The sequence below is a fragment of the Botrytis cinerea genome, chromosome 2 (genome assembly GCF_000143535.2).
Source record: "Botrytis cinerea B05.10 chromosome 2, complete sequence".
Classification (NCBI taxonomy): Eukaryota; Fungi; Ascomycota; class Leotiomycetes; order Helotiales; family Sclerotiniaceae; genus Botrytis; species Botrytis cinerea.
This window is the reverse complement of record NC_037311.1, coordinates 878,726-904,132: the sequence shown is the minus strand read 5'-3', so window position 1 is coordinate 904,132 and position 25,407 is coordinate 878,726. Positions and strand designations below refer to the sequence as shown.

The following is a 25,407-nucleotide window of genomic DNA, read 5'->3' as shown; positions in this document are numbered from 1 at the left end:
TTTAGACATTGGAGCTTTCAGTTCAATATGCCACTAACATACTTCATCGCATGTTGTCATTTGCTGTTTCAACTGAAGTTTCCGCGCTTTGGTATCACATTAATCGACGTGATTGAAGGTTGCCGCCCAGTGTGAATCAACGGCGTTGAGTCCCTACTCCCTTCATTTTATGACCGGGCACGCCCAGAACACATCTTATTAATGAAGGCTCAATACATACTAGAATCCTTGCCGAAGGGAAACAATTCGCTGTAATATCTCAGCCATGTTTTCAAAATTGTGATGCTTCGCCTCCACTTTTGAAGCTACCATGTCAACGAGAACATTGACAACAGACATAAAAATCATGGTACTAGAGACCCAATACAAGGAGGTATATTTCATATAAGTAGGCAGGAATCTTCGTACTTTGATAGTGTCCATCGAAGTCGTTATTAGATATCTCATTCTATCGTTTTCTATCACCAAAGCACTTTTTATTCCTACATTTGCTTGAAACCAGGAGAGTTTTTATACATAATCTCAAAATGTATTTGAATAATATCATCGCCGCTTCCATTCTGGTAGCTTCTGCTTCCGCAAAAGCATCAGAGGCTATACCTTACAAGTTAGCAGCTAAATCCCTCAACCCATTTGGTAACCAAGCATATGGTCTCACCAAGCGACAATCGGGTTATCAACCCTCTCAAACTTTCTGCAGTGGCTACGGCACTTGTGCAGAAGCATGCGGAACAGGCTATGAAACTTGTGCCTCGAATGATGGAGATCTTCATTGTTTTGACCCTACGGTCAAGGAAACTTGTTGTCCAACTGGAACTGGTGGTATGTCTTCTCAACTTACACATATCTACCCAGCTTATAACTCCGTACAAAACTGACTTCGAAAAAGACTCCTGCTCCGAAGGCTACTACTGCACCCAGGCCACCGACCTCACCGTCTGGTGTTGTCCAGATGGCATGGATCTTACCGCCTGCGCAGCAATCTACTCTCTGACCGGCGTTCTCCAATCCGTCACTCCTTCATCTGTCGCATCTGCCAGTGCTTCAACTATCCCAACTACATCTGCAAGTGTTACGACTAGCGATATCGTCAGTCCTCCAGCCTACACAACACCTACCACACCACCAGTAGCCTCGCTTAGTGCGACGAAGACAGGTGGAGGAAGCAATGCTACATTCACGGGAAGTACCACGGCTACGGCTACGCTATCTGTATTTACAGGAATGGCTGGAAAGATGGAGAAGTGGGTTGGAGGCAGTGTGTTGGTTGCGGCGGTGGGAATGGGATTGCTTTTGTAAAGCTCAATCAATACATTGTGCATAGTTTCCGGAATAAACGGCAAAATAAGTGCGAAAACAAGAGCTGGTAGTGCTCTTTCTACAAAGGGGTTGAATTCGGTTTGTTGGATATAATACAACATGATGAATGGTGTTGATTGAAATGGTGGTGGTTAAGTTACTTTCGACTGGATGATAATGTTTTACGGTATATGTTGGATCATTAGGTATAAATATACTATTTTCTACTTCTGGACTTTTTACCTCTTTCTCCTTGGCTGTGGTACCGGAAATGTGCAATTCTTCAAATATTCGATAACTATTCAAATGGCAATGATTTCAAAAATGTTAAAATATGTTTTACTCATTACGTGCATTTTTACAGTTTGCATTTCGATGCAATTCAGTAAAAGCATTATTAAAAAAATGGAACACATGTTTTCTCAATGGCTACATATATCGACTTTAGATACTTTGTCTTTGAATAAGCACATTCGGCAGGAGTGTTCCTCTACTTCTCAGTAAATCGAGGTAATGATTGAAGATGCAGAATTATCTTTCGAAGAATGAAAAATACTAGGATAATATTAACAGCTGCAGCCGATAGGTTGATGCCATAGAACGATAATTAGAGAATTATCAATGAGGAAGCCATTGCAATAATACCCAAGGCACTATTTCTAATTACTTTCTATAACGTAGCCACCAATAACTAGACCGAGAGCAAAGCTGAGTCCTGCAACAATAAAGAAGCTACTATTGTTCTTTGCATATTCCTTCAATGATACCCCATTTTCTAGAATGGTTCGCACAACAGCATTTATACTACCAACTGAAATCCTCTGAATAGAGCGATCTGGGATACCTAGGCATGGGAATGTAGTAGTAGGTGCACCAGTATACCAAGCGCTACCGAGGAGTATCAACAATAAGGTAATCTCCATCGTGACGAAGTGACCAAATTTATCTGTCGTTTGACACCGGATGGGAATTAATATAGCAGAACAAAGACTGAAAGTTCAGATGATGCAATTCATTTATGTTATCTTATCTGTGATCAAATCAGAATTCTTCAAATGCTAGAACGAGTGGAAGTGTATAGCGATTTCTACTCAAAAACTGAATGTGAGTTGTCTGATATTTAAAATTAGCACAATTTCCAAAATCAATTTAGCAGTCCAAACTATTTGGATCATCTGAATTAGTTCAAATTTTGAAAATTCTAATCATTGAACTGCACTCCAGACTACCTGAAGCCTCGAGATAACTCGACAAATGAGCCTACTAAAATCAGAAGCCATCCTATGGCAATGGAACTAGCAATAACAGCGATATTAAGGGCATGGATTCCAGAAGAGAGAGAAGTCTAACGGTAATTTTGATACGATATTTCCGTACTGCTAGCTTTTCGTTTCTACATTTTTGGCATGGCTGAACACCGTTGCTTAATTGATACCGTTGATCTGGTATTATTTCGCGTGAATCTGGATTCATCACGTCCTAGCTTTGTATTCGACACTGAAGGTTCGATCCTTTCGCCTGTCGTGGCTCCAATAATCATAACCCCAGAGCTGGGCACAAGGGCGCATTGCCAGAATGACTTCTACTTGGTAGGCCGTTTCGATGGGTTCTCAACTGGATCGGCTATTGGCTCTCCTGATGCTCCTTAAATGCTTCTCGTGTATTTTTCTACAGTCTCTTAAATTTGAAATGAAAGTTGACGGTCAAGCTATTGTAAATATTATTGTCTTGACCTGAAAATTAAAACTGGCAGTACAAATTTTGCATTCTTGCGCTGATATGAGGATAGATAAAGGGATTTAGAAATGCAGCATGAACAGGCACAAATTGAATTTTCACTCAGAATTAACGACTAATATAGCGCCTTTCTATACTGTGCATTAAAAAACTAGAACAGTGTGTCCAATATTCCGGACTGCAGTTCAACGACAAAGATTATCAAGTCACCAAATCAGTTAGAACATTCAAACCAATTGGAATATTTAAACCATTTGAAAAATCCAATTTGATTGGAATATTGAACCATTATTAGATTTTTAATTGCTTTTAGATATTCAAACCCTTATATTATTGAACTGCAGTCCGGACTATTAAATAACCTGAACTTGAAAACAGTGAGAGAAGCATGTAATGTTGAATTATGTATATTTACAAGTAAGAATCTATATAGTACATCACTCTACGTAGTGAAATCACACAGTATATTTGCAACTAGATCGCGTTGCCATTGCTGTCGCCATCATGTTGCCGATGAAGGCCACCAAACTTCCAGTACAGTCCAATATCTTCCTGGCATGTCTCTTACCCCATTATATCTTTCTTAGCCTGGTCAAAGAAGGCCTAGGCAAAGGCAAAAGCAGGCATGCCATGAGTTGATTAGTAGATAGGCGTGCTGTAAGCATCGAAATCGTAAATCCAGCTGTCCCACGAGGCTTGGTCATAGACACAATCGAAAGAAGTACCATTGTTAGACCACAATGGGCGAAGAGGCCACTTGCAAAGAGTAGGCGCGGCAGTGCCAGTGTTGTTGAGAGTTGAGGGCGCGATACCGTTCTCGACCCATTCGATCATAGTCTGTAGTGTTGTTGCGGGCCATCCGCCATCTGGCTGTTCGGTGCTTACTCCGCAGTGGGCACCACCGGGAACGAGGAAGAGGCGGTAAAATTCATCCATAGCCTCTGTGCTGGAGTCGAAAGTCATGTTGGGAAACATGACGTTACGGACAGATTCGTAGTAGTGAATTGATGAAGCAGTGGGGATGGAAGGATCCTGTTCACCATGGATGTGGATGACCTTGCCACCGGCGTTTGCAAAAGCGCTAACATCAGGCTCAGTGGTCTGTAACGAGTCGCCATACTTATGCATTCCATAGATCATCCACTCCTTCAGAGTATCGTAAGTAACGTTGTCCAGGGTGCTCAGATTATCAACCTCCTGGAGCTGAAGAAATTGTGCAACCCATTGACCACCAAGACCTGTAATAGAAACCTCCCATTCTCCAGTTTCCGAGTTATATGTAGTACTTGCGTCACCAAACTCGGCACCAGGTTGGTAATATATGTATGCACGCTTTCCATCGGAGTCGTGGAGCCCGTTCCAGAGGGTCTGGACAAGCTCAGCAGCTTTAGCCGTGACAGTTCCATTTTGTTCAGGTGTGGTACTTGAACCACCAACCTGACGTTTGCCTGGAACAAAAGAACTACCTGATGATGCAGCGCAGTAGTAAGATTCGCCGATGGTACTATTCACGTCGAACTGTAGCTTGCACAGATCTGATCGCGAGACAACACCATCAGTCTTCCCGTCTAGAGGATCACAGAAAGCGATGGTCAAGTTCAGGATCTTCTCCATTTCACAAGACGATGGGTAATAAGCTAGAGTCTGCTCGGTCACAGCTGCGGTCAAGTGGTTAACCTGCTGCTGGCCGTAGCGAAGAGCTGGTGCACCGATTGTAGCACCATCGAACAGATCGGCGAAACGCTGGAGCTGACTCCAACCTTCGCGGCCACCCTCAGAGCATGCTTGGTAGTAAGAATAAACCTTATCCGAAACATTGAAGAAGTTCTTAGTAAACTCCTTTCCCAAAGTGGCGAGTTCCCAGTGTGCCTGGTAACCCATCATATAGACAGACTGCCAATTGATGGTATCATTAGCAAGGAGGAAGACCTCATCCCAAGATGAGTCGAAGGTACCGAAACCACCGTCCGTATAACCAGAAACGGCGCCAACAATAACACCAGTAGGGTTCGACACCGCACCCTACATATTGATATATGAATTAATGACTTATCCGTATGATCCTTAGCTTGAAAACTTACAGCGTTAATAGAAAGACCACTGCCACCAGTTGTGACGTATCGGTTTTGGAATTTGTCTGGCTCTGGTACCCAGAAGGATACGTGAACCAAATCATCTGCGATACCGTTGTGCGAATAGGCAATTGTAACGTTACAGTAGGAGATGGCCTCGGTGATGTACCAATCGTTTGAACTTGTAGAGTTTGTAATAATGGCTGTGGTGACTGAAGATGCGTCGATAGTAATGCCGGGCAAGAAGTCCGCCGCAGGAATTGCCTCGCTCGCGTAAGCTGTGGTGCAGACATCGCTTAGCGAAAGCGCTTGCGCAGCACCTGCGATGCTAAGAGTAGCAACCACGGCCCGATGAACGGAAAACATGGTAGACTAGGAGAGTTGTCAAGATCAATTGTGGAGGAATAAGATAAATAGTAGAGAACTTGAGAGATTGTTATTCAATAGGATCGCGAGGTCGAATGCAGTAGAAGTAAGTGGTGTACTAAGGTTCTATATATGCTTCATTTATTATGCTATCAAAGATTAGTAAGTTGAAGTGAGGAGGGTTAATTTCTGTATAGAGTCCTCTTCTTGATGCGATACGTAATCGAAAGAAAGGCAATAGTCTAAAATGGGTTGTTGTTCGCAGTGTGAGTTACGTATGCCTACAAAATAAGAATCCCTGTACGGAGGTTACGGTGATTTTTTTCAAATAAAAAATATGAAATAGGCTCTTTCAAGGTGTAAATGCTTGGAGGCCTTCATGCAGGTACAGACAGTGTGTGAGGATCTCTGATCTATATCAGACTACCGATATTACCCCAATCATGTACCGGTGAAAGGCCTGTATTGCTTGTTCTCAGCATAGTGTCCAATATTCCGGACTGCAATCCGACAATGAAGATTATCAAATCTCCAAACCAATTAGAACATTCAAATCATTTGAGTTATTGAATTTGATTGGAACATTTACCATTTCTAGTTGCTTTTGGACATTCAAAACCTTACGCAGTCAGGATCATTGAATTCCCTAGGTCCCAGCAACCCTCTGATCTTCAATATTGCTACCTTTTCTACCTCTTATTTTCGACGCGCAACGATCAGAATAGACCTATGCCGCGCAACCTTAACCCACTGGACATGCGTCAGCACGTCTCCTTGATCTTGGCGGTGCGATGAGCTCTCTATATCTACTTATATGTCGTTCAAGTCGCTGTACAAATGGCACAAACGAGTGGATAGCTATCTCATACATCGGAAATCCACAACCCATTCTTTCTGATTCTTTCTTTCTCCTTCAGTCACAGTTCTTATTCATGTCGTGCCTTCTGCCGTCCCTGGTTCCCATCGCGGCTCTGCTATGCACAGCAAGCGCCGCGCTGTACGACCAAAAGATCACGACTAGCTATGGCCCAGTGCAAGGCTACGCTGCTTTCAACAGCAGCCCTGCTGGGGTCAATCTGGAGCACTGGAAAGACATTGCAGTCTGGAAAGGAATTCCTTTTGCTGCTACCACAGGAGGGAATAATCGCTTCAAGGCCCCTCAACCAGTCACGCCATGGAATACAACTTTTGCTGCCCAAGATTTCGGTCCTGTCTGCCCTCAGACATTCCGAGCCGTGCCTGATGGCTACACAGATTCTGAAGACTGCTTGAGCCTAAACATTTGGAGTGCCGCCAACTCGACGGATGCGAAGTTGCCTGTTGTCATGTGGAGTTATCCAGCTATGTCAAGTGCTCGCGACGCTCTTTTCGACGGCGGAGGAATGGCTGACAAAGGCGTTGTCTTTGTTAATTACAATTACCGGAACGGTATTTTTGGCTGGCTTGCACACCCCTGGCTCTCAGCCGAGATGAACGAAACGCATAACACAAATAGCTCCGGTAACTGGGCCATTCTCGATCAGAATGCTGCTCTTAACTGGATTGTGGAGAATATTGCGGCGTTCGGAGGAGATCCTGAACATATTACAGTGATGGGCCAATCAGCCGGTTCGGCCGCCACCTACCATATTGTGAACAGCCCGTTGACGAAGGGACTCATCGTTGGCGCCATAATTGAATCTGGTGTTCGCGACCCCAAGGATCCTATGAGTGCCAGCCTTGCCGAGAACTACCGTAGTCTCGATTCGGCTCTGGAAACTGGCGTAAGCTATGTATCGGATTATAATGTCACTTCACTTGCGGAGCTCCGTGCGTTGAACTACACTACCTTTGCTCAGGGAGATGGTTTCGGAGCGGTTCTGGATTACTACGCTGTGCCGGATACATACATGAACACCCTAATTAATGGAGCAGCCAACAATGTGCCCATTCTGACTGGAAACACTCGAGATGAGAGCGGTGCAACGTACGGCCTTAATATCTCGCTCGCTACCTACTTAGCAGACATGAACACCACCTTTGGCGACTGGGCAGACGAGTTCTTGACTATTTACAGTGCGAATGATAGTACCTCAGCTTCGGCAGCATACAATCGACAATGGTCAGACCGCTCTGCCGTTGGTACCTGGTTATGGTCGCAGCTGTGGGCTACGGCTTCCGACAAGCCGGTGTACAACTACTTCTGGGATCATGCGCCACCTGGACAAACCCAGGGTGCTTACCACGAATCTGAGATCAATTACGTGCTTAACAACCTGTACGACACAGATTTACCCTGGGTTGCAGAAGACTATGAGATCGCCAGTACCATGAACGCTTACTGGGTCAACTTCATCAAGACAGGCAATCCAAACGGGGGAAACCTCACATATTGGCCGGCCAGCAACGCCAACAACAGTGCTGTCCAGGAAGTTGGTGATGGCTGGGGCCAGACATCCCTGGCCATATCCAAGGAAGCGGTAACCCTCATTGAGAAGTGGTTTGATTCTTTAGAGACTGTGTATTAATGTGACGAGTTCGTGTGTGTTGTTGCACCACCAATCAATAGGTACAAATCGCAAATCAGGGGCTGTGCAATGACGCGCTAGGACTGATCCGGTACGGCACGTGACTTTGGCGGATCGATGGTTCCGCCTCCAAACAAGGTCACGGGGCGAGGATCACAATTTGGTGTGGCCACAGTCATGGATATCTAGACAAATCGCAAAGGTGTGTGTAGCTCGTAGTAGGCATAAGGAGAAGCTAGTAGATAGTAGACAATTTCATGTGTAGACAGGGACTGAGATTCGTACTCGATTTTAATTAAGATTGTTTGTTTCCTGTATGCATCCCGTACCAATTGTTGTTGACGCTGCCATATTTTTCTCCATCATAAGTCGGCTGCATCTCTAGGAGGTACGACACGAACGATTCATCAGATACGTTCAAAGGTATCGTATCGTATCGTGTGAAACGACGAGAAACATTTACTGAGAAGCGTTCACTAGTAATACATCTTGCCGCATCAAATCCTGCAAACGGATGAATGGATTTGGAAGGCATCTTAAGCTTTCAAAGGCACGTCATTTTGCAAAGTTACCACAGGATAAGCACAACGAGGCTTCAGCCTTTTGGCACCCCACTTCTCGACCCTACTCAAACCCCAACATCTGTTCTATCCCATCTGGTCATCTCCATCGATCCGTAAGAACAGAACGGGGAGACTTGCGGCGCCCAGTGTCATCCTGCAACATATTTGAGATATCCTCTAAGCCCACGAACCACACCCACTCTTTCTCATCCGCTTGACCGAACTGACCGAACTGACCGAACGTTTTGAGCTGCTTGCATTATCGAATCCCTTTGTTCCAGAATACTGATCACACTCAGGATTTTCTCTGGGATAGTGGTATATTTATCGTTTCTGACCCACGCCTCTTTCACATGCTCCGACATTGACGAAGAGATCCACCGGGCCTGGTTCCGTGGTTGAGAATAGAGTATCATTCACACAAAACTTTTTACCCTTGCACTTGCATCGTGCAACGATCTTTTCTTCCTTGTTCACTGAAGTCCTCCCACCCCCAGGGAAATTTCTGGAGGCAAATATACACACGATAAAAGTAGACCGAGGCATGAAGGTATGCAAAGCTTTACTGATACCATACTCCGTACCGTCTCTTCTCACTGTCATTTGGACTTCAGTGCCAAGCTATCGCTTCGGCGTTGCGGATATCATATAAGCTCGGAATATCATCCTAACTAGTGTACGGGGGTGGAGACCTGAATCATGCATGGGCCATATGGCCGGATCAAGTTATCCAATGATATTCTACGTGAACCAATGCACAAGGCCGGTCGCGGGGATATGGGATTCCCATCATTGCTTCATGATGATACCTCTAGATATAACCAAGGCTGTTGATGGCTGCTTACCGTGGGAATCATTTCTTTCCCATAAGAATACCTTCCCCCGCAGAGGATTTGATGTCTAAAATAATGCCGTCTTACTACCTTTACGATTGCCATTACTTCTATCGCACAGCACTGCGAGGATTAAATATTTGCACTTCTATCTCTCCATTATTCGCATAAATTTAAGGTTCTAGGCTAATCAAGATGTCTACCTCAACAACAGTTGTCCGTACATTCAGGATGCCTAAATCTTTAAATGAATCCCTGATCACAGCAGGAGAACCTCCTGTCAATGCTGCACCCGACCGAAATCGATCAATGGAAGGAGCAAAGAAGGTCAGCGAAGGCTACTCAAAGGACCAAAGAGATCCTCTTGCTAGCGATCAGCCAAAGCACGAGCAAGGAATTACTTTTGCTGCCCAAGACAAGTTACCAAAGCTACCGATACCAGAGTTGGACAGCAGCATGACGAAATATCTGACAGCTCTAAAGCCATTGCAGTCACCGAGAGAACATGCAGAGACCAAACAAGCAGTGGAAGAGTTTTTGAAGAATGATGGACCGGAACTTCACGAGAGACTAAAGAAGTATGCAAATGGAAAGACTAGTTATATTGAGCAGTTTTGTACGTTATATACCTAGGGGTCCATCATGACTGTCATGCTGATAAACATCTAGGGTACGACTCATACCTTAACTTTGACAACCCAGTTGTTCTGAACCTCAACCCCTTTTTCTTACTTGAGGACGACCCGACGCCTGCAAGAAACAACCAAGTAACTCGTGCAGCCTCATTAGTGGTATCTGCATTGTCTTTCGTCCGCGCAGTTAGAAGAGAAGAATTACCTCCCGACACAGTAAGAGGCACGCCTCTCTGCATGTACCAATACTCGAGATTATTCGGAACTGCACGCGTACCTACTGAGAATGGATGTCACATCGGACAAGATCCAGAATCAAAGCATCTCGTGGTCCTTTGCCATGGTCAATTTTACTGGTTTGATGTTCTCGATGATAATTCGGACCTGATCATGACTGAACGAGACGTCTCGATCAATCTACAAACAATTGTCGATGACGCGCAGCAAACCCCTATACAAGATGCCGCCAAAGGTGCACTTGGTGTTCTCAGTACCGAGAATAGAAAGATTTGGTCGGGTCTTAGAGATGTGATGACCAGGGAAGAAGGATCAAATAATGCAGATTGTCTTGGAATCGTAGATTCTGCCTTATTTATACTCTGCCTTGATTACACAGAGCCCCATTCCCAAGCAGATTTATGTCAAAACATGCTCTGTGGAACTAGTCAAGTTGAAAAGGGTGTTCAAATTGGAACATGCACGAATCGTTGGTACGACAAATTACAAATTATCGTCTGCAAAAATGGCAGTGCAGGTATCAACTTCGAACACACCGGTGTAGACGGGCATACCGTCCTCCGATTTGCAAGCGATGTGTATACAGATACAATCCTCCGTTTTGCTCGTACAATCAACGGACAGGCACCTAGTCTCTGGGCATCGACCAGTCCAGACCCAGCTAAACGTGACCCGGCTAGTTTTGGAGATGTAAGCACTACTCCTCACAAATTAGAGTGGGATATGATACCTGAACTCAGTATTGCCGTTCGCTTTGCGGAGACTCGTCTTGCAGATCTCATCCAACAAAATGAATTCGAAACGCTCGATTTCGCAGCGTATGGAAAGAATTTCATAACGAGCATGGGATTCTCCCCAGATGCTTTCGTGCAAATGGCATTTCAGGCTGCATATTATGGTTTATACGGTAGAGTGGAATGTACATATGAGCCAGCAATGACGAAAGTCTTTCTTCATGGAAGAACTGAAGCTATACGATCCGTAACACCCGAATCACTTGATTTCGTACAGAAATTCTGGGCTGAAAATCCCCCAGAACAAAAGGTCGAGGCGCTGAAGAAAGCATGCCAGAAACACACAGCTAATACGAAGGAATGCGCGAAAGCCCAAGGTTGCGATCGCCACTTATATGCTCTCTTTAGTGTGTGGCAAAAAGCAGTCGACGAAGATGGTGCAGAGGCGGCTAGTAGTAATGGATTGAGCAGCAATGGATACTCCAGCCCTGTTGAGACAGGTTCATCTAGAGGTAACTCGGTAATTGGTAGCCCAGGCCGGAATTCAATTTTGAGTGATAGCGATGAAATCGAGCGTCGCTCATCTCGTGCTCGAGGCAATTCCACCCCAGGATCATTGAATCATTCCATGCCTCTTCTTTTCGCAGACAGTGGTTGGGACAAGCTCAACACAACCGTCCTCTCAACCTCCAACTGCGGTAATCCATCCCTTCGCCAGTTCGGATTCGGTCCTACTTCCGGTGACGGATTTGGAATCGGATATATTATCAAGGATGAAGGAATCAGTATCTGTGCCAGTAGTAAGCATCGCCAGACAAAACGCTTTGTAGATGCTATTGAGAGTTATTTGCTCGAAATTAGGAGAGTGTTGAAATCTACGAGAAGAGGCACAAGTCCAAAGGCTAGTAGAGCGAGAGAAACTAGTACTAATAGACCGACTGCGGGGAAAAAGTTGAAGAGCAGAGGAAGAGTTCTTAGAACTGCAGAGTTGGGTAAGAAAACGCTCGGGACGATGACGCCGGGATATGAGAGTGCGGCTGCTAGTGATGATGAGGGGTTGGGTGGATGTATGTTTTTTTTTTTTTTTTTTTTTTTTTTTTTTCCTTTCTTCCCTTTCTTGACCACCACTACGATGTCCTTCGTATAATCAAAAGATTCAAACTAATACATAAATCTAGATGGATTCTTCGACGCAGGCATGCTTCTTCAAGCTCTCAAAGCAAGAGGTGAAGGCCTAGATGATTCAAATACGAGATCTTCCGAACGCGCCAATGCCAATGCGAGAAGGAGGGAAATTGGAAAGAAATTGAGATTGAGTGAATACTAGGTTTGGGATTTAGCAAGGCTCTCAAGAGATAGGCAAATATGGATAAGGTGATATGGGAGGTTCTTGGAGTTTTTACATTCTAAATAAACGAGGGTCTTTGGAGACTTGGATGGAGACTTGGAGGGACCCTCGCATTGACAAGACTGGAGTTTTTATGTATTGCAACATTGTTATGTTATTTTTCTCGGTACACATACCTTTTTTTTAACGAATAAACGAGGAATTTGAGAATAATCAACCTAGTATAGTATCACGAATGCTTTTAAATCGAATACGTTTTTGTGTGGTTAGTGGGTGAATTAATTGTATATTAACCATTCAACCACTCTCAATGTACACATAATACAAAGGTAAATTCAAACTCTCAAACCCTCGAAACCAACATTTCAAATGGCAGGAAACGAATGTGACTCGCCATGTCCTCTCTCTATTTTTCAGACCTATCTCCAACTTCCAAGTATATCTATCCCGCAAATTCTCGGCATACAAGTGATCGTTTCCCAAGCTCTCCCATCGCGATCTTCTCAATTTTATAATCACTTCTCTATCCACACCACCACCCTAACAGTACTCCCCCTCTTCTCTCAAGCTCTCTTCGAGAGCTTACCACGCACGATTCAAAAATCCGCTCATAATAAGTCATCTCTCCATCCATCTATCTCTCCATCTCTCCATCCATCCATCTCTCCATTCATTCATCCATTCATCCACCTCTCCATCCATCACCCCTCCCCCCCTCACCCCCAAGATTCCAAAATCCTCCTCGCTCTCCACGCCCAAAATAGCATCATAATCATTACATCTCTAACCTTGATAATTTCGATATTTATATCTACCCACCAACCTTACCTTACCTTACCTTACCGTACCTAGCAACGGAGCTTGATGTCGTATTCGTGAGATTCGGATTCAGATTAAGATTAATATTTAGATCCATCGTTATCATTATCATTTATCATTTATCATCATCATCCTTCGACTACTACTATACTACTACTATACCATACCATACCATACTATTTACAACTGTCACCTCTAATTAGCTAGCTATAATAAAAGTAACAAGCTCACCGGGTCGCACGTTGGAATTTTTGAATTGGGTGAAATTTTTGGTGGTGGTTGATTGTTCTGTATTGAGAATGATATGATATGATATGATATGATATGATATGATATGATATAACAATAGAAATCCAAGTTCTCGAATCTAGACCACCAACGACTCTCGATCCGAAATTGGGGTGTTCGTTCGGGGAGGCGAGCGAGCGAGCGGCCGTGTCTTGTCTTGATTGCCGGACCGCCAGATCAGATCAGATCAGATCAGACTGACTGACTTATGTGTAATAAGTAAGATCTTATTATAATCATTTACATCTAGCCGGGTCTGTTTCATACTGATGATTTGAGCATGGTTTATTGTTAGTTGGTAGGTAGTTTTTAAGATTTTTTGGGGGGGGGGGGGGGGTGGTGGTTGTTGAATAGATAGATGGGTATATTTGGGGTTTCTTGGGGGTTTCCTTATAGATAGATAGATGGGCAGGGATTGATATGTTACAGGGCATACCGAATAAGTATATCTCCAATTCGATTCCTCGGGATGATGAATTCACAACACCATATATATATATATATAGGTCCTAGATAGGTATTTCGTTTCTTTCCTGTCTACATCTATTCCACAGATTCCCTGATGAAGAAATTCACAAGAATAAATAAATAATTCCCAACATTATATCTTCCTCCTCTTTGACACAACACAACACAACACAATACAACACAGCACAGCACAACACAACAACAGCCCAAACCCCAAACAAACCACAAAATCAAAGTAAATCGCAACAAGAAATCAAAAGGATCCAAGTCAGATAGATTGAGAATTAAAGAGAAGACCCCGCGCGTGTACCTACCTACATCAATAACCACACGTGCATTCCATCGTAGACGGAGTACGTACGGTGTAGCGATATGGACGTGTGTGTGTGTGTGCAGTATTGAGATATAGTTGACGCGCATGCACATGTACATGTATGCGTATGCAGGATTTGGGAAGTAGACAGGATGTGATGTAGAGAGATAGGAGAATGGCCAGATAGGTGGCCAGATGGAGGTTAGAAAACTATCTGCGGAGTATGTTGTTGTTGTTGTTGTTGTTGTTGATTGTAGATTGTAGATTGTGGATGATGGATGATGGATTGTTGAGAGCGAAACGCGGGGTTTGCGATTTGGTCATGTTTTCGTTTTTCTTTTCTTTTTTTTTTTGTTTTGGATCTGAAACTAAAACTTAATTTGGATTTGTATACGTAGTATACGATATATTGTAGTGGTGGTGGAAGTTGGTTGGGGATATTGGTGATGTTGGTGATGGGTAGCAATATGTGTATGCGAATATCACATGAAGGTCGCTGGTTTTATGTGTCTATCAATCTAGGTCATATTAACTTGTAAGGACTGTGTAGACACTTGACCTGCAAAAGTCCATAATTCGAATGTAGAGGAACCAACGGGATATGCATGCACAGAGTGTCTCGAATCCATCCATCTATTTAGTATACTCAAGTAATATATATATATATATATATATATGTATGTATGTACACGCATGCAAGGAAATCCATATCGAACCATCGACACATGATATATATATAAGCACAAAGAGCACGTACGAAAAAGCTCACGTTTTCAAGATAGAATATAAATTAAGATAGTGGGTGTGAAGAAGAAGAATGGACGCACAGAAATATCATGCGCGCCTCCAAAGGTCCAAAGGGTTTCTCAAAGACTTACCTTGCCTCCCTTGCTTCCCCCCCCCCTTGCACTCGAGTCTTCGTATCTCTGTGGCTTGGAGTCTTGGAACTCTCGCGTCGGAGAATACAAAGACCGGGAGGATCGGAGAAAAGAAAATGTGCAGACGGCGTGTGGTGGGCATCGAGAGAATCGAGAGATGAAAGGAGTGGATTGGGGATTGGGAAAGGCACCAAGTAGAGAGCAGCGCCAAGGTGAGGATTGAGGGATTGAGTTGAGGCTTTGCTTCTTGGATACTTTTCTTGGTGAAGAGTTTTGATGATGAATTGTGTAGTTTTTGAGTTCTTGTGGAAGTTAGCATGATAGTATGATAGTATGTACCCACCTCCTCCGTAGCTATTAATACCGAGCTCGAGGTCTAGATTCTTTGCATGGAAAGTTTTCGTGCACTAGAATCCGTGACAATTTCCCAAATCTTCTTTTTCCCTTTTCTTTCCCACATGGGAGAATGGAATGGGAGAATCAATGTTGCCGGCCCGGTCGGTTAAAGTATCAGTCAGTTAGTTTTGATTCGTAGCTCGTGGCCCCGTTTTGCTCTGCAGGCGGACGATGTAAGCAGGTCCCAAGCCCGTCGCCGCGGCAAAGCAAAAAGCCAAATTGTTCTACGCTCCACTTGTACACGCACACGCATACGATACCGTGGACTGATCATTACGTCTCCGGGCCCATTTTGCTTACGCGACTTTTCCTTTTCCTTTGATTGTGAAAATTCATCCGATGTGTCATTTGCGTGTTGTGTGAGCGGTATCCTCAGAAGCGCATACAGACATGACTTCTGCTGTGCGGTATGAGCACTCTATGTATGTGTCTATGCCAGGGCTGTACGGAAGCAGTGTCGGTTTCGTGATGCGCTGTCTTGTTTGGATTTTCCTTCCTGCATATCAGAATTCTGCGGGCGTTCGTATCTTCCCTTCTTTTCCCCTCATCAATTTCCACAAATGGTCGAGAAACGGAGGGATAAAACAAGCTAATTCATCGGATCGTCCAAATGTCTTGGTTAAGCTTTGGAGAATAGATTAATGGAAGAGGTTACCCCTGAATCATCGATTGTGTGCACAAGCATTTAGCATGGGCCAGGGAAAGGAACTTGGACTTTTTGGCCTTAACGCTGGAATCTGGACGATGGGACGGATTATGGATCGATCGTGAAGGAACTGTGAAGTATCTGAGTGGATGATATGGAGTATGGGTATTTGGGTAAGGATTTTGAGGATCCACGAGCGGAAAAGAGTTCATGTCATCCATCTTCTTGCCCCTCATGTGAAGGTGTTTTCGGAGCAGCGGCTGGATAGATATCGGTGAAACGTGCAACTTACAACTTACGAAAGAGGCTCAATGTAGCTCAGCCACCATGATGAATGTGAATCAAAAAAGGACTGAAATTGCATTATCTGGGGTTATTGAGAAGGACGAATTTGAATTGAAGTTCGTGGCCGGTTGTGCATGGCTCGAGGGGCCGAGAAAAGAGAGAAAGGGATAGAAAAAGATAGGAAAAGATAGGCAGAAAAAGAAAACAGCGCAGAAAATAAGTCATGTCGTGTTTACATGATCAAGATAAATCCCAGTATATCTCAATACAAACAGACTCTCTCGATATGCTCGAGCCATGCAGTGATACTCTCTCGCCCCCTCTCACTCACTGTGTACAGTCACGAATTCACAATGGCTGCGAGATGAACAGAAAGAACATTGGCTAGCCAAACCATCAAACACCGGTACCTGACTAGCTTTCATACTTTAGGAGAAGAGACAGAAAAGAGCCAGTCAACGTGAACCTAGATCCACGATTATCTAATTATCCGCTGAGCGAGAAGTCTGACTATGACTGAAAGCAGTTTAGCAACCACAAGTCTTGGGAATGCCAATAAGCTCGGTCTTTGATTCTTGGATTCTGTACCTGAGAGTTAACCACCTGCACAATGCACAATACACATCTGCACGTCTGCACGTCTACACGTTCCTGACTAAATGAAAAGTATCTATCTAGATGCTTTCTCCACCAATCGATAGCCAGTGAGAAGCTCCAGAAAGTGTCTATCACACCTTAGGTAGCATCGCCATTCCACATGGTCCAATGGAACGCGCGAGAAAAAAAAGTGCATGGATAATACGATGCTACGATGCTACGAATTGATGTTGTGGATTCCCAAAGAAAAGAAACACCGGATGAATTGCTAAGCTTTCTTTTCCATCCTCTTAACTCTGGCTCGACTGTGCAATGTGCAGAAACATCATTTACCCTTGTACAAGTCGTTCATCACCCCGTTCCCACCCCCCTTGTCGTTTAAAATCCCATGCGATGTTTCTGTCCTCCTTCTTCCGATTCGTCGGTTAACTACTGGCTAGGTTTTCAAACTGGCCTCCCGCTTTCTTATCTCACATCACTAGAGTAACTAGTTCGAAAAAAGAGAAAGGAAAGACAAAAAGATGTTGTCAAAAGAATTCACTTGGGTCATGGAGGGTTACCATTGCCATTCACTTGGCAATCTACATATAGACATAAGGATCAACTTCCTCCCCCTCGCTCTTCTTCTTCTTTCCTCTCCACAGCCTCACGTTACCTCTCATTTGCAACGTCCAGTCTGGCACATCTCGTCATTTCGTATCTTTGAAAGATAGCGCAGGATTTCCATCATCAAACTCCTCAATCTCAAATTTAGAAAGAAAAAAACATACTGCCTACTCCTTCCAATACGCTCATTCATTTTACCCATTACGACTTGACGTGATATTTACGAAATCTTAAGAAGACACCACAATTACGAATTCGCCCCTACCACCAGGAACAACCTTAAAAATTGTTCATTAACCTCGTATATCCCGCCCCTCTCCTGTCTTATTACCCTCACAACCCTCCCTCTCTGGATTCAAAGTAAAGTCGACCATCTTGTTCTTCCTTACATTCATTGGTTGAATCACCACACTCCTTCTTTTTCTATCAAACACTCATCGAGATTGTTTGCTTAGCAAGACCACATTCTTTCTTCGATTCAGTCATTTGGATATCAGTCAACAACACAGTTCAAGTCATTCTTTACTGTCAACTACCGATTCAGGAACACACACACACACAACAAAAATCGAAATACACCCGGTTTAAACCAAAAAAAAAAAACACATCATGCGTTCTTTTGAGATCAAATCCCTCGCCATCTTGGCTTCTTCTTTGCTGGTCAAAGAAACATTCGCTGCTCCCATCTACGAAACCGAAATCCATGTCGTTACAGAAGAAGTTACCGTTACCAGGGAACTCGACGGTTCTTACGCAACTGGTCATGCTCATGCTGTAGGAACTTACACTCAACATCATTCTGCTGCCGCTTCCTCCGTTGTCGTTGTAGCATCTACTCCAGCTCCAGCTGCAGTAACAAGTGCTGTGGTTGTCCCTACCAGTTCTACCACTAGTCATGTGGCTGTAGAGTCTAGCTCTGCTAAGGCTTCTTCTTCTTCATCTTCTTCAGTAGCCGTTGTTAAAGCTTCCACTGAAGCAGCTGCAGCTGCAGTCTTGGTTCAAAGCAGCGCCAAAAGCTCCTACAAGCCCGCCGCCACATCTACCAAAGCAGCAGCAACCACGCTCGCTACTTCTGCAAAAGCTAGCTCTGCCGCCGCAGCTTCGTCCTCTTCCAGCTCCTACAGCTCTTCCTCGGGTGGAAAGCGTGGAGTTGCATACAACACCGCAGATTACGTCAAGCAATTCACCGGTTCTTCCAAAGTCGCTTGGGCTTACAACTGGGGTTCATCCTCCGATGGTCTCTCCGCTTCCGGTATTGAATTCGTTCCTCTCCTCTGGGGCTTGAAGAGTACCTTCACCGGTGCTTGGTCCGCCGCTGCCTCCAGCGCCATCTCATCCGGCTCCACACATCTCATGTCCTTCAACGAACCCGATCTCAGCACCCAAGCCAACATCGGTGCATCCGACGCCGCAGCCGGTTACAAGACATACATGCAACCTTTTGCCGGCAAGGCCAAGCTCGGTGCTCCCGCCGTCACCAACGGTGCTTCTCCCATGGGACTCACATGGTTGAAGTCCTTCTTGTCTTCGTGCTCCGACTGCACCATCGACTTCGTCTGCATCCATTGGTATGATTCGGCTTCCAACGTGGCATACTTCAAGCAATATGTTCAGGATGCGTACACAGCCGGTGGCAACCGTCCATTGTGGATCACGGAATTCCAAGCCTCGGGCTCTACTGATGAGCAAAATGCGTTCATGAAGGAGGTTCTTCCTTGGTTGGATGCTAGCACCATGGTGGATCGCTACGCGTGGTTTATGGCTGATACTGCGGCCGGTGGCTTGATGTCTTCGACAAGTGCCTTGAGTACTTTGGGAAATACTTTCAAGACTGCATAGGTTTCCGAATTGATTGATTATGGGGGCGGAGTATTGGATAGCAAGGTAGGGATGGATACACATTAGGATACTCGATGGACAATTGGATACGTGAGGAGGGAAAAGAAAGAGGACTTACACACCGGAAGGATCTCCTGATGGAAAACAAAAAACAATTGGAAAAAAATATGCGGATCTTCGTTGTAAATATATACTTTACCTTACATTTAGGTTACTTATTCGTGGAGAGCTGCCAGACTGGCGCTGTGGTGGTTAGATGGCGGTGATATTTGAGTGGAATGAAATGCGTTCTGCGTACTTGTGTTGTATGGTTTGAATGCTTGTGAAAGTGGATAGATATTTGTGATGTTTTGTGTAGATTCGATAGTTAAGTGTTTGCATCATAACCATAAGTACTAATAAGTAGTCAATGATAAATAAATCAAGCAAGCAATCAATCAATCAATCAATCAATCAATCAATCAATCAATCAATCAATCAATCAATCAATCAATCGAGAAACCGGTAGTCAAATTTGTGATACCTACCTACCTACCTACCAACCTATGTAGTCGGTAGATGACAAGTATAAATACATCGCGAGGGGGTGGGTACTCTTACATTAATAATAATCATAAAATAGATCAAATCACTAATAAATAACTATGTACGAACGAGTATGTAAGAAGTAATAAATCCATTCTAGCCGATGCAATATAAGTACGTAGTGCAGATAGCTATCTATCCCTTCTTCCTTCTCTCTCCGGGATATTTTTTATTTTATTAATATATGTAATTAATAGTTATCGAGATTTAATATCGGAATATAGTGATTGCTGCTGGGTTGGCTTTGATTTTTTTTTATTTTGATTGCTGATTGCTGATTGTTGATTTTTACGGAATATGACGTGCATAGATGGGGGGGGGGGGGGGGGGAGAGAGAGGGAAAGTTCTTGGCATTGGATTGGGGAGGGGTTGGGCTAGGTGTCTAGAGGTCTCTATGTAGGAACTTGGTAGGGAGTAGGGTTTTGCATAATGATTTTTTTGTATGGAGAGAGGGAGAGGGAGAGGATGAGGAGGAGGAGGAGGAGGAGGAGAGGGAGAATGCATGTATCATGAGTTCTGGGTGGGGAGGGGGGAAAAGAGGAGGAGGGGAAATTGATATTGTCGAGTTTGGGGATTGATAGGTAGGTAGGTAATGAGAACGTTTGGGAAAAATTGGGAATATTGATTTTGGGAGGGTATGTACTCATTTCCATGCTATTATTTATTGAGTTATGTGTGTTTGAACAAAATACACAATCTTTATACATATATATATATATACCAACTGCCGATTACCTACCAACTTCGCATATCAGACGAAAAAACACCTAGGTAGGCATCTACAAAACATCCTCCCCATCATCATCAACTCCCTTTCCATGCTTAACGGCAAACATTCCCTCGCCCCTGATCTCAAACTCAACACTTCCATTCAATCCCTCTCCACTTTCAATTGCCCATCCCGCAAAAACAATTTTCATCCATCGTCTCCATCTTTTTAATACTGGTTCTCCTCTCTCTCCTTCCTCCATAATCTCATTTCTTGCTCGTCCATAGACGGGCTTCTTAATGAGTGCTATTCGACATGCTATTTGCGTGGTCCATATTAACCCTAAAGAGGGTGTCTTGACATTTTTGGATGATGTATAAGAAGGGTGCGGATCATCACCCCAGCCTGTGAACCATCGTTGTTGATGATCCAGTGACATGGGATCTGGTGTTATGATGGAATAATCTCGAGATCCTACTCGATTGCCAATGCTACTACCGGGAATGCTTGACATGGGAACATTTATTGAACTTGATGGTACTGGCATAGCTCCATTTGAGCCTAAACTCCTTTTCGCGAGTGGACTGCTTTGCATGTCTCTTTCTCTTTCCCTCTTTTGGCCATAAGCCATTGGACTTGCTCTTCCACTTCCACCTATAAATCGATCAGCTACTTGATTGGCGACTACAATAGCCACTCCGTGTTCCCTTGCCAAGTCTCTTAAAAGTTGCCCCAACTTGACTAATTCAGCACTTCTCTGTGCCATATTTCCACCCCCCTTAGTCACACCGGGTCTTTCAAATTCAGCTCTGTAGTTTGCGGCTACGCTGTCGAGTATGAGTAAACGAATACCATGGCGTTTGATAGCGACAGGGACTTGGAAACGGAGAATATGATCTTGGGATTCGAGATCAGGTGTCGAAATGGAGATAACTCTGTCGAGAGAAGGTGGTGATGGATGAGAAGCGAGAAGAGGGTGAGTGCGCAAGAGTTGGGAGAGTCGCGTTATGGGGAGAGAAGATTCGGTAGATATGTAGAGAGTGGGAGAGGCGAGGCCATGAGGTGCCGGAAGTTGAGCAGAGAGAAGAAGGGTTAGGAGGAATTGCGTTTTACCTGCGCCGCTGAAATTGTGTTTTAGTTAGAAGACCCGGCAGACAAGGCAAAGCAGAGAAAGGCAGCAATGTAAACGAGGCATACCTTTCGCCTGTAACCTCCGTAATATAGCCTGCTGGAATACCGCCTCCCAATGCGCGATCCATATCATCATCCAATGTACTTATAGCCTCCCACATATTCGCAACTTCCTTTCCCGACTTCCTCAGCTTCTTCACCTCCCCCTCCCCGTCTACATTCTTCTCATCCCCTTCAGCACCCTCATGTCCAGGATTTACCTCGCCTATCCCAAGATCTCCTCTTAAATGTTCCAGCACATCTGCACATAACCTTTTAACATCCAAGGGTGGTAAAGTCGCTCGTTTGGCTATCTCAACACAATCAAGAGTGAGCAGATCAGCTACGGTGACGAGACTCTTCTCCAGTGAAGGGAGGAGTCGCACATGTTTTTGTGTGGGGAAGTTAGGGAGAATATCTAGGAGGTCGGTCATGGAGGCATTTGGGAAGGTGGGAAAGCGTGGGGATAAATTGCGAAAAGGAAGACAGGCTGGAACACGAAAAGGATCTCGCGTCGCTTGAAGTCTCGTGATCACGTGACTTGGCATTGTGACAGGCTTTTGATTTTGTCACAGTTCGAATGGTTCAAGGTCTCAAACTTGGGATTATTTAGGAGTCTTAGAGTAGCTTGAATCGCTGAAGTTCTTGCTAGTACTTAATGAACATCCGAAACTTTTGTGTGTATGTATTCTAACAAATATGGAATTCTTCCTGATCCTTTGCTTGCTTGTTTGATTAAGCAAGTGTTCTTTATCTTATCTGATGTTCTTATCGCTGACGCTTAATGCGATGATAGCTTAGCGCTCTTTGGTTCTTCGGAATGTCCCACTAGTACCTGGGACCTATAGGCGGGGAAGAATCTATCATCTACTCTGCAGCCACCACTTCTACATCGTTTCCCTTTGCCGATTTTTCGGGCTCTGAGAATAAAATCTAGGTGTAATTAGCACTATTGATACTTCGCTGCTTCAATTGTTCTACTTACAACTGGTATTGCAACAGTTGCAGTCAAGATTCCAAGACTTGAAACGAAAAATATCCAGCCTCTTTCTCCAAAGGCGTAACTCGTCCAGGCAGGACCGGCAAGAACTCCCGCTGCACTGGCACTAGTATATAAAGAAAAAACTTGACCGCTAGCTCCCGTTTTACCGAAAATGCCGGGTGTTTTCTTCTCCATACTTTCTACAGCTCGACTCAAGTCAGCACCCAATGGTGATGAACCGAAGACTCTAGCGACGCCTATGGTTTATATCAGTAATTACGAAAAGCAATGATTATATGATTGCAACAAGACAAGCTTACCATAAAGTGTAAGAAGGACAGCAAGCCCAGCAATCTGATCAGTGCTATTTCTGTGTATCAAAACGAGCAAGACAGTGAAGACAGCAGATATGATGAAGTATGATGCAGTGAGCCATCTAGAAGGCCAGACATCAGAGAGTCTACCAGCTATGGGAGCTAAAAATATGGGGAATGTTATAGCCAAAAAGATTAAGCCAGCACCGGTCGAGTCCCAGTTGAACTTTCGTTGCACAAAAATTGGGAGAGCTGCATCGAAACTTGCGAGTAGAAATACAGTCACCCAAACGCCGTATAAATCAGCCCATATGCGTGGGGATTTTAACAGAGTTACTAAAGCTATTGGATGCTTCTTATTGTCTGCTGGTGGAGGCTGATTTTGGTTGCTCACAAGCAGTGGCTCGGAGGCTGTGTTGCTGGTGGAAGGTGTAGACGGATATTGTTGTTCGAAAATGGCATTGTCAACACTTTGCTGAAGGGTCCCGTATGTGTGTGTCTCGGCTACAGTTTTATCTTTCTTCAGCCTTGCGGCAACTTTTTTCTCGATCATAAACAAACGCATGACGATATCGATGGCAATAAGAATAAACATTACAATGAACAATGATCCGTATCCAAGTCCTGCGTACATTATGCCGCCTATAGTTGGGGAGATCAGCATTCCAATGTTGAGACTCGAAATCACGTATCCCATCCATTGTCCGATATCCTTTGAGCCGACTGTATCTGCAAGCAGAGCAAAGCCGACTGTGTATACCACAGCTGCTGAGAGTCCCTGGAGAAAACGGCTGAGAGCCAGTATCCAAACGTTCTGTGCAATATACAAGACAGCCGTGGCAGCTGCATTGGAGAAGAATCCCAGGAGTAAGGGTGTTCGTCGTGATGAACTTCGATCAGCATAATAGCCAAACAGTGGACTCGCTATCAATTGGGCAAGGCCGAATGCTGTTAAAAGCATAGAATTCCAGAATTCGACTGTGAGAAATTAGCTTGATATTTTGGAATGCCATTTCTGAGGCGAAGTATTCTATTCATACGGTCCTCGTCTTTAAGTCCAATCCGACGTTCCAGTTCGTTTGGAAGAACAGGAATAACCACTCCATATATGAAAGAATCCTAGGATTTGAATGTCAGCCCTTGGTTTCTTCAGATGCTCGCCGGTTTCAAGCCCACTTACACTGAAGGATGCCACGCAGATTGTGCTAACAATGAACCATTTGGACGAGCGTAGTTCCAGAAACTTTGGTTCTTTACACTCTTCCTGGATTTCAGCAGTCTGGGGTTTCATTGGCCACATAATTGGAACCGAAATCGGAAAACTTTGGCTTTCTCGGCCGTTTGGAGCTTTCAATTGTGCGGATTGTATAATAATGTATGGCCGGAGCACTTCCAGGACTGAAATAGGGGAGGCCCTTTTTACCGAATTGTGCTGGTCGCTCAATTTACCACTTATAGAGTTGCATGCATACAAAGTTTGCATGAATGTAAAAGTGGGTAATAGCTTTAAACCGTCATACTCGAGGTTGCTTATCCTAAGACTTTCTCCCTCTGTTGCACATTGCAGGTGGCGATGTTATTCTGATTCGGTACGACGCTTTAGTTCACGCACCAGCCCGCACAGAATCTATGTACGCCCAAGGTCGGATTTTTGGCTTCATTTTGTCGCATTTCATTAATTTGCCTGAACTCGCTGCAAAAATGTTCTGGTTTTTCGCGATTATCACTGTATATCCTGACTCAAGTTGATTAGACCGCATGACCAAGTTTTACGGTCTAGAGTTGTAGATCGGGAAAGAAAAAAAGAAAAGATAAGAAAGAAAGAAAAAAACTTCTATGTTATGGGCTCGTTTTCTTTGTGTGTTATGATTTCCTGTTTCAATTTACCAATTGCAGAGGCCTTCAGTATGCCCGCTAGATGCGGTGCTCTATCTCTCCAAAGTCGGGTGTACAAGCGTATGAGGATACAATTACGTAAACTTGCGTCCAACGGATCGAGCTTCCCGGGAGTTGATCGTCGGCGGGATTATGTTTGTCTTACAATGTCATATGCCCATCACCATTTCTGGAATTTTAGCCAAGTAGATGGGAAATTTTACGATCAATGTTGATCCGTACATGGGCAAGTTACACCAAGAAATTGCATTAGTTAATTGCGATTTAAAATTTCCACTTCCGTGGTAT

The 25,407-nt window shown here is 44.2% G+C and overlaps 7 protein-coding genes across 8 annotated transcripts; 4 read left to right on the top strand and 3 right to left on the bottom strand.

The window, feature by feature from the left end:
* Positions 1-355: 355 nt before the first annotated feature.
* BCIN_02g02450 (hypothetical protein) lies at positions 356-1,620 on the top strand. Its single transcript, XM_001558799.2, has 2 exons — positions 356-822; positions 890-1,620. The coding sequence occupies exons 1-2, from the start codon at positions 528-530 to the stop codon at positions 1,297-1,299; spliced, it is 705 nt and encodes a 234-aa protein (XP_001558849.1). The 5' UTR covers positions 356-527; the 3' UTR covers positions 1,300-1,620.
* Positions 1,621-3,414: 1,794 nt separating this feature from the next.
* On the bottom strand, positions 3,415-5,533 carry BCIN_02g02440 (hypothetical protein). The gene is made up of 2 exons (XM_024691185.1): positions 5,118-5,533; positions 3,415-5,058 (listed from the first exon to the last, which is right to left on the bottom strand). The coding sequence occupies exons 1-2, from the start codon at positions 5,472-5,474 to the stop codon at positions 3,676-3,678; spliced, it is 1,740 nt and encodes a 579-aa protein (XP_024546955.1). The 5' UTR covers positions 5,475-5,533; the 3' UTR covers positions 3,415-3,675.
* A 519-nt stretch (positions 5,534-6,052) lies between these two features.
* On the top strand, positions 6,053-8,061 carry BCIN_02g02430 (hypothetical protein). Its single transcript, XM_001558803.2, has one exon. It carries the CDS (start codon positions 6,407-6,409, stop codon positions 7,979-7,981), a length of 1,575 nt encoding a protein of 524 aa, XP_001558853.1. The 5' UTR covers positions 6,053-6,406; the 3' UTR covers positions 7,982-8,061.
* A 188-nt stretch (positions 8,062-8,249) lies between these two features.
* On the top strand, positions 8,250-12,572 carry BCIN_02g02420 (hypothetical protein). Of its 2 annotated transcripts, XM_024691184.1 has the most exons (5): positions 8,250-8,404; positions 8,462-9,094; positions 9,592-9,993; positions 10,047-12,047; positions 12,159-12,572. In XM_024691184.1, exons 3-5 carry the CDS (start codon positions 9,609-9,611, stop codon positions 12,305-12,307), a joined length of 2,535 nt encoding a protein of 844 aa, XP_024546954.1. In that variant the 5' UTR covers positions 8,250-8,404; positions 8,462-9,094; positions 9,592-9,608; the 3' UTR covers positions 12,308-12,572. The 2 variants fall into 2 exon arrangements, with proteins under 2 accessions (XP_024546954.1, XP_024546953.1); XM_024691183.1 differs by lacking the exons at positions 8,250-8,404; positions 8,462-9,094 and having other exon boundaries at positions 9,455-9,993.
* Positions 12,573-17,452: 4,880 nt separating this feature from the next.
* BCIN_02g02410 (hypothetical protein) lies at positions 17,453-19,927 on the top strand. Its single transcript, XM_001558808.2, has one exon. It carries the CDS (start codon positions 18,234-18,236, stop codon positions 19,461-19,463), a length of 1,230 nt encoding a protein of 409 aa, XP_001558858.1. The 5' UTR covers positions 17,453-18,233; the 3' UTR covers positions 19,464-19,927.
* A 724-nt stretch (positions 19,928-20,651) lies between these two features.
* On the bottom strand, positions 20,652-22,418 carry Bcrad57. The gene is made up of 2 exons (XM_001558809.2): positions 21,955-22,418; positions 20,652-21,878 (listed from the first exon to the last, which is right to left on the bottom strand). Exons 1-2 carry the CDS (start codon positions 22,359-22,361, stop codon positions 20,828-20,830), a joined length of 1,458 nt encoding a protein of 485 aa, XP_001558859.1. The 5' UTR covers positions 22,362-22,418; the 3' UTR covers positions 20,652-20,827.
* A 109-nt stretch (positions 22,419-22,527) lies between these two features.
* On the bottom strand, positions 22,528-25,239 carry BCIN_02g02390 (hypothetical protein). The gene is made up of 5 exons (XM_001558810.2): positions 24,404-25,239; positions 24,264-24,342; positions 23,230-24,201; positions 22,913-23,166; positions 22,528-22,860 (listed from the first exon to the last, which is right to left on the bottom strand). The coding sequence occupies exons 1-5, from the start codon at positions 24,704-24,706 to the stop codon at positions 22,795-22,797; spliced, it is 1,674 nt and encodes a 557-aa protein (XP_001558860.2). The 5' UTR covers positions 24,707-25,239; the 3' UTR covers positions 22,528-22,794.
* Between the last annotated feature and the right edge of the window lie 168 nt (positions 25,240-25,407).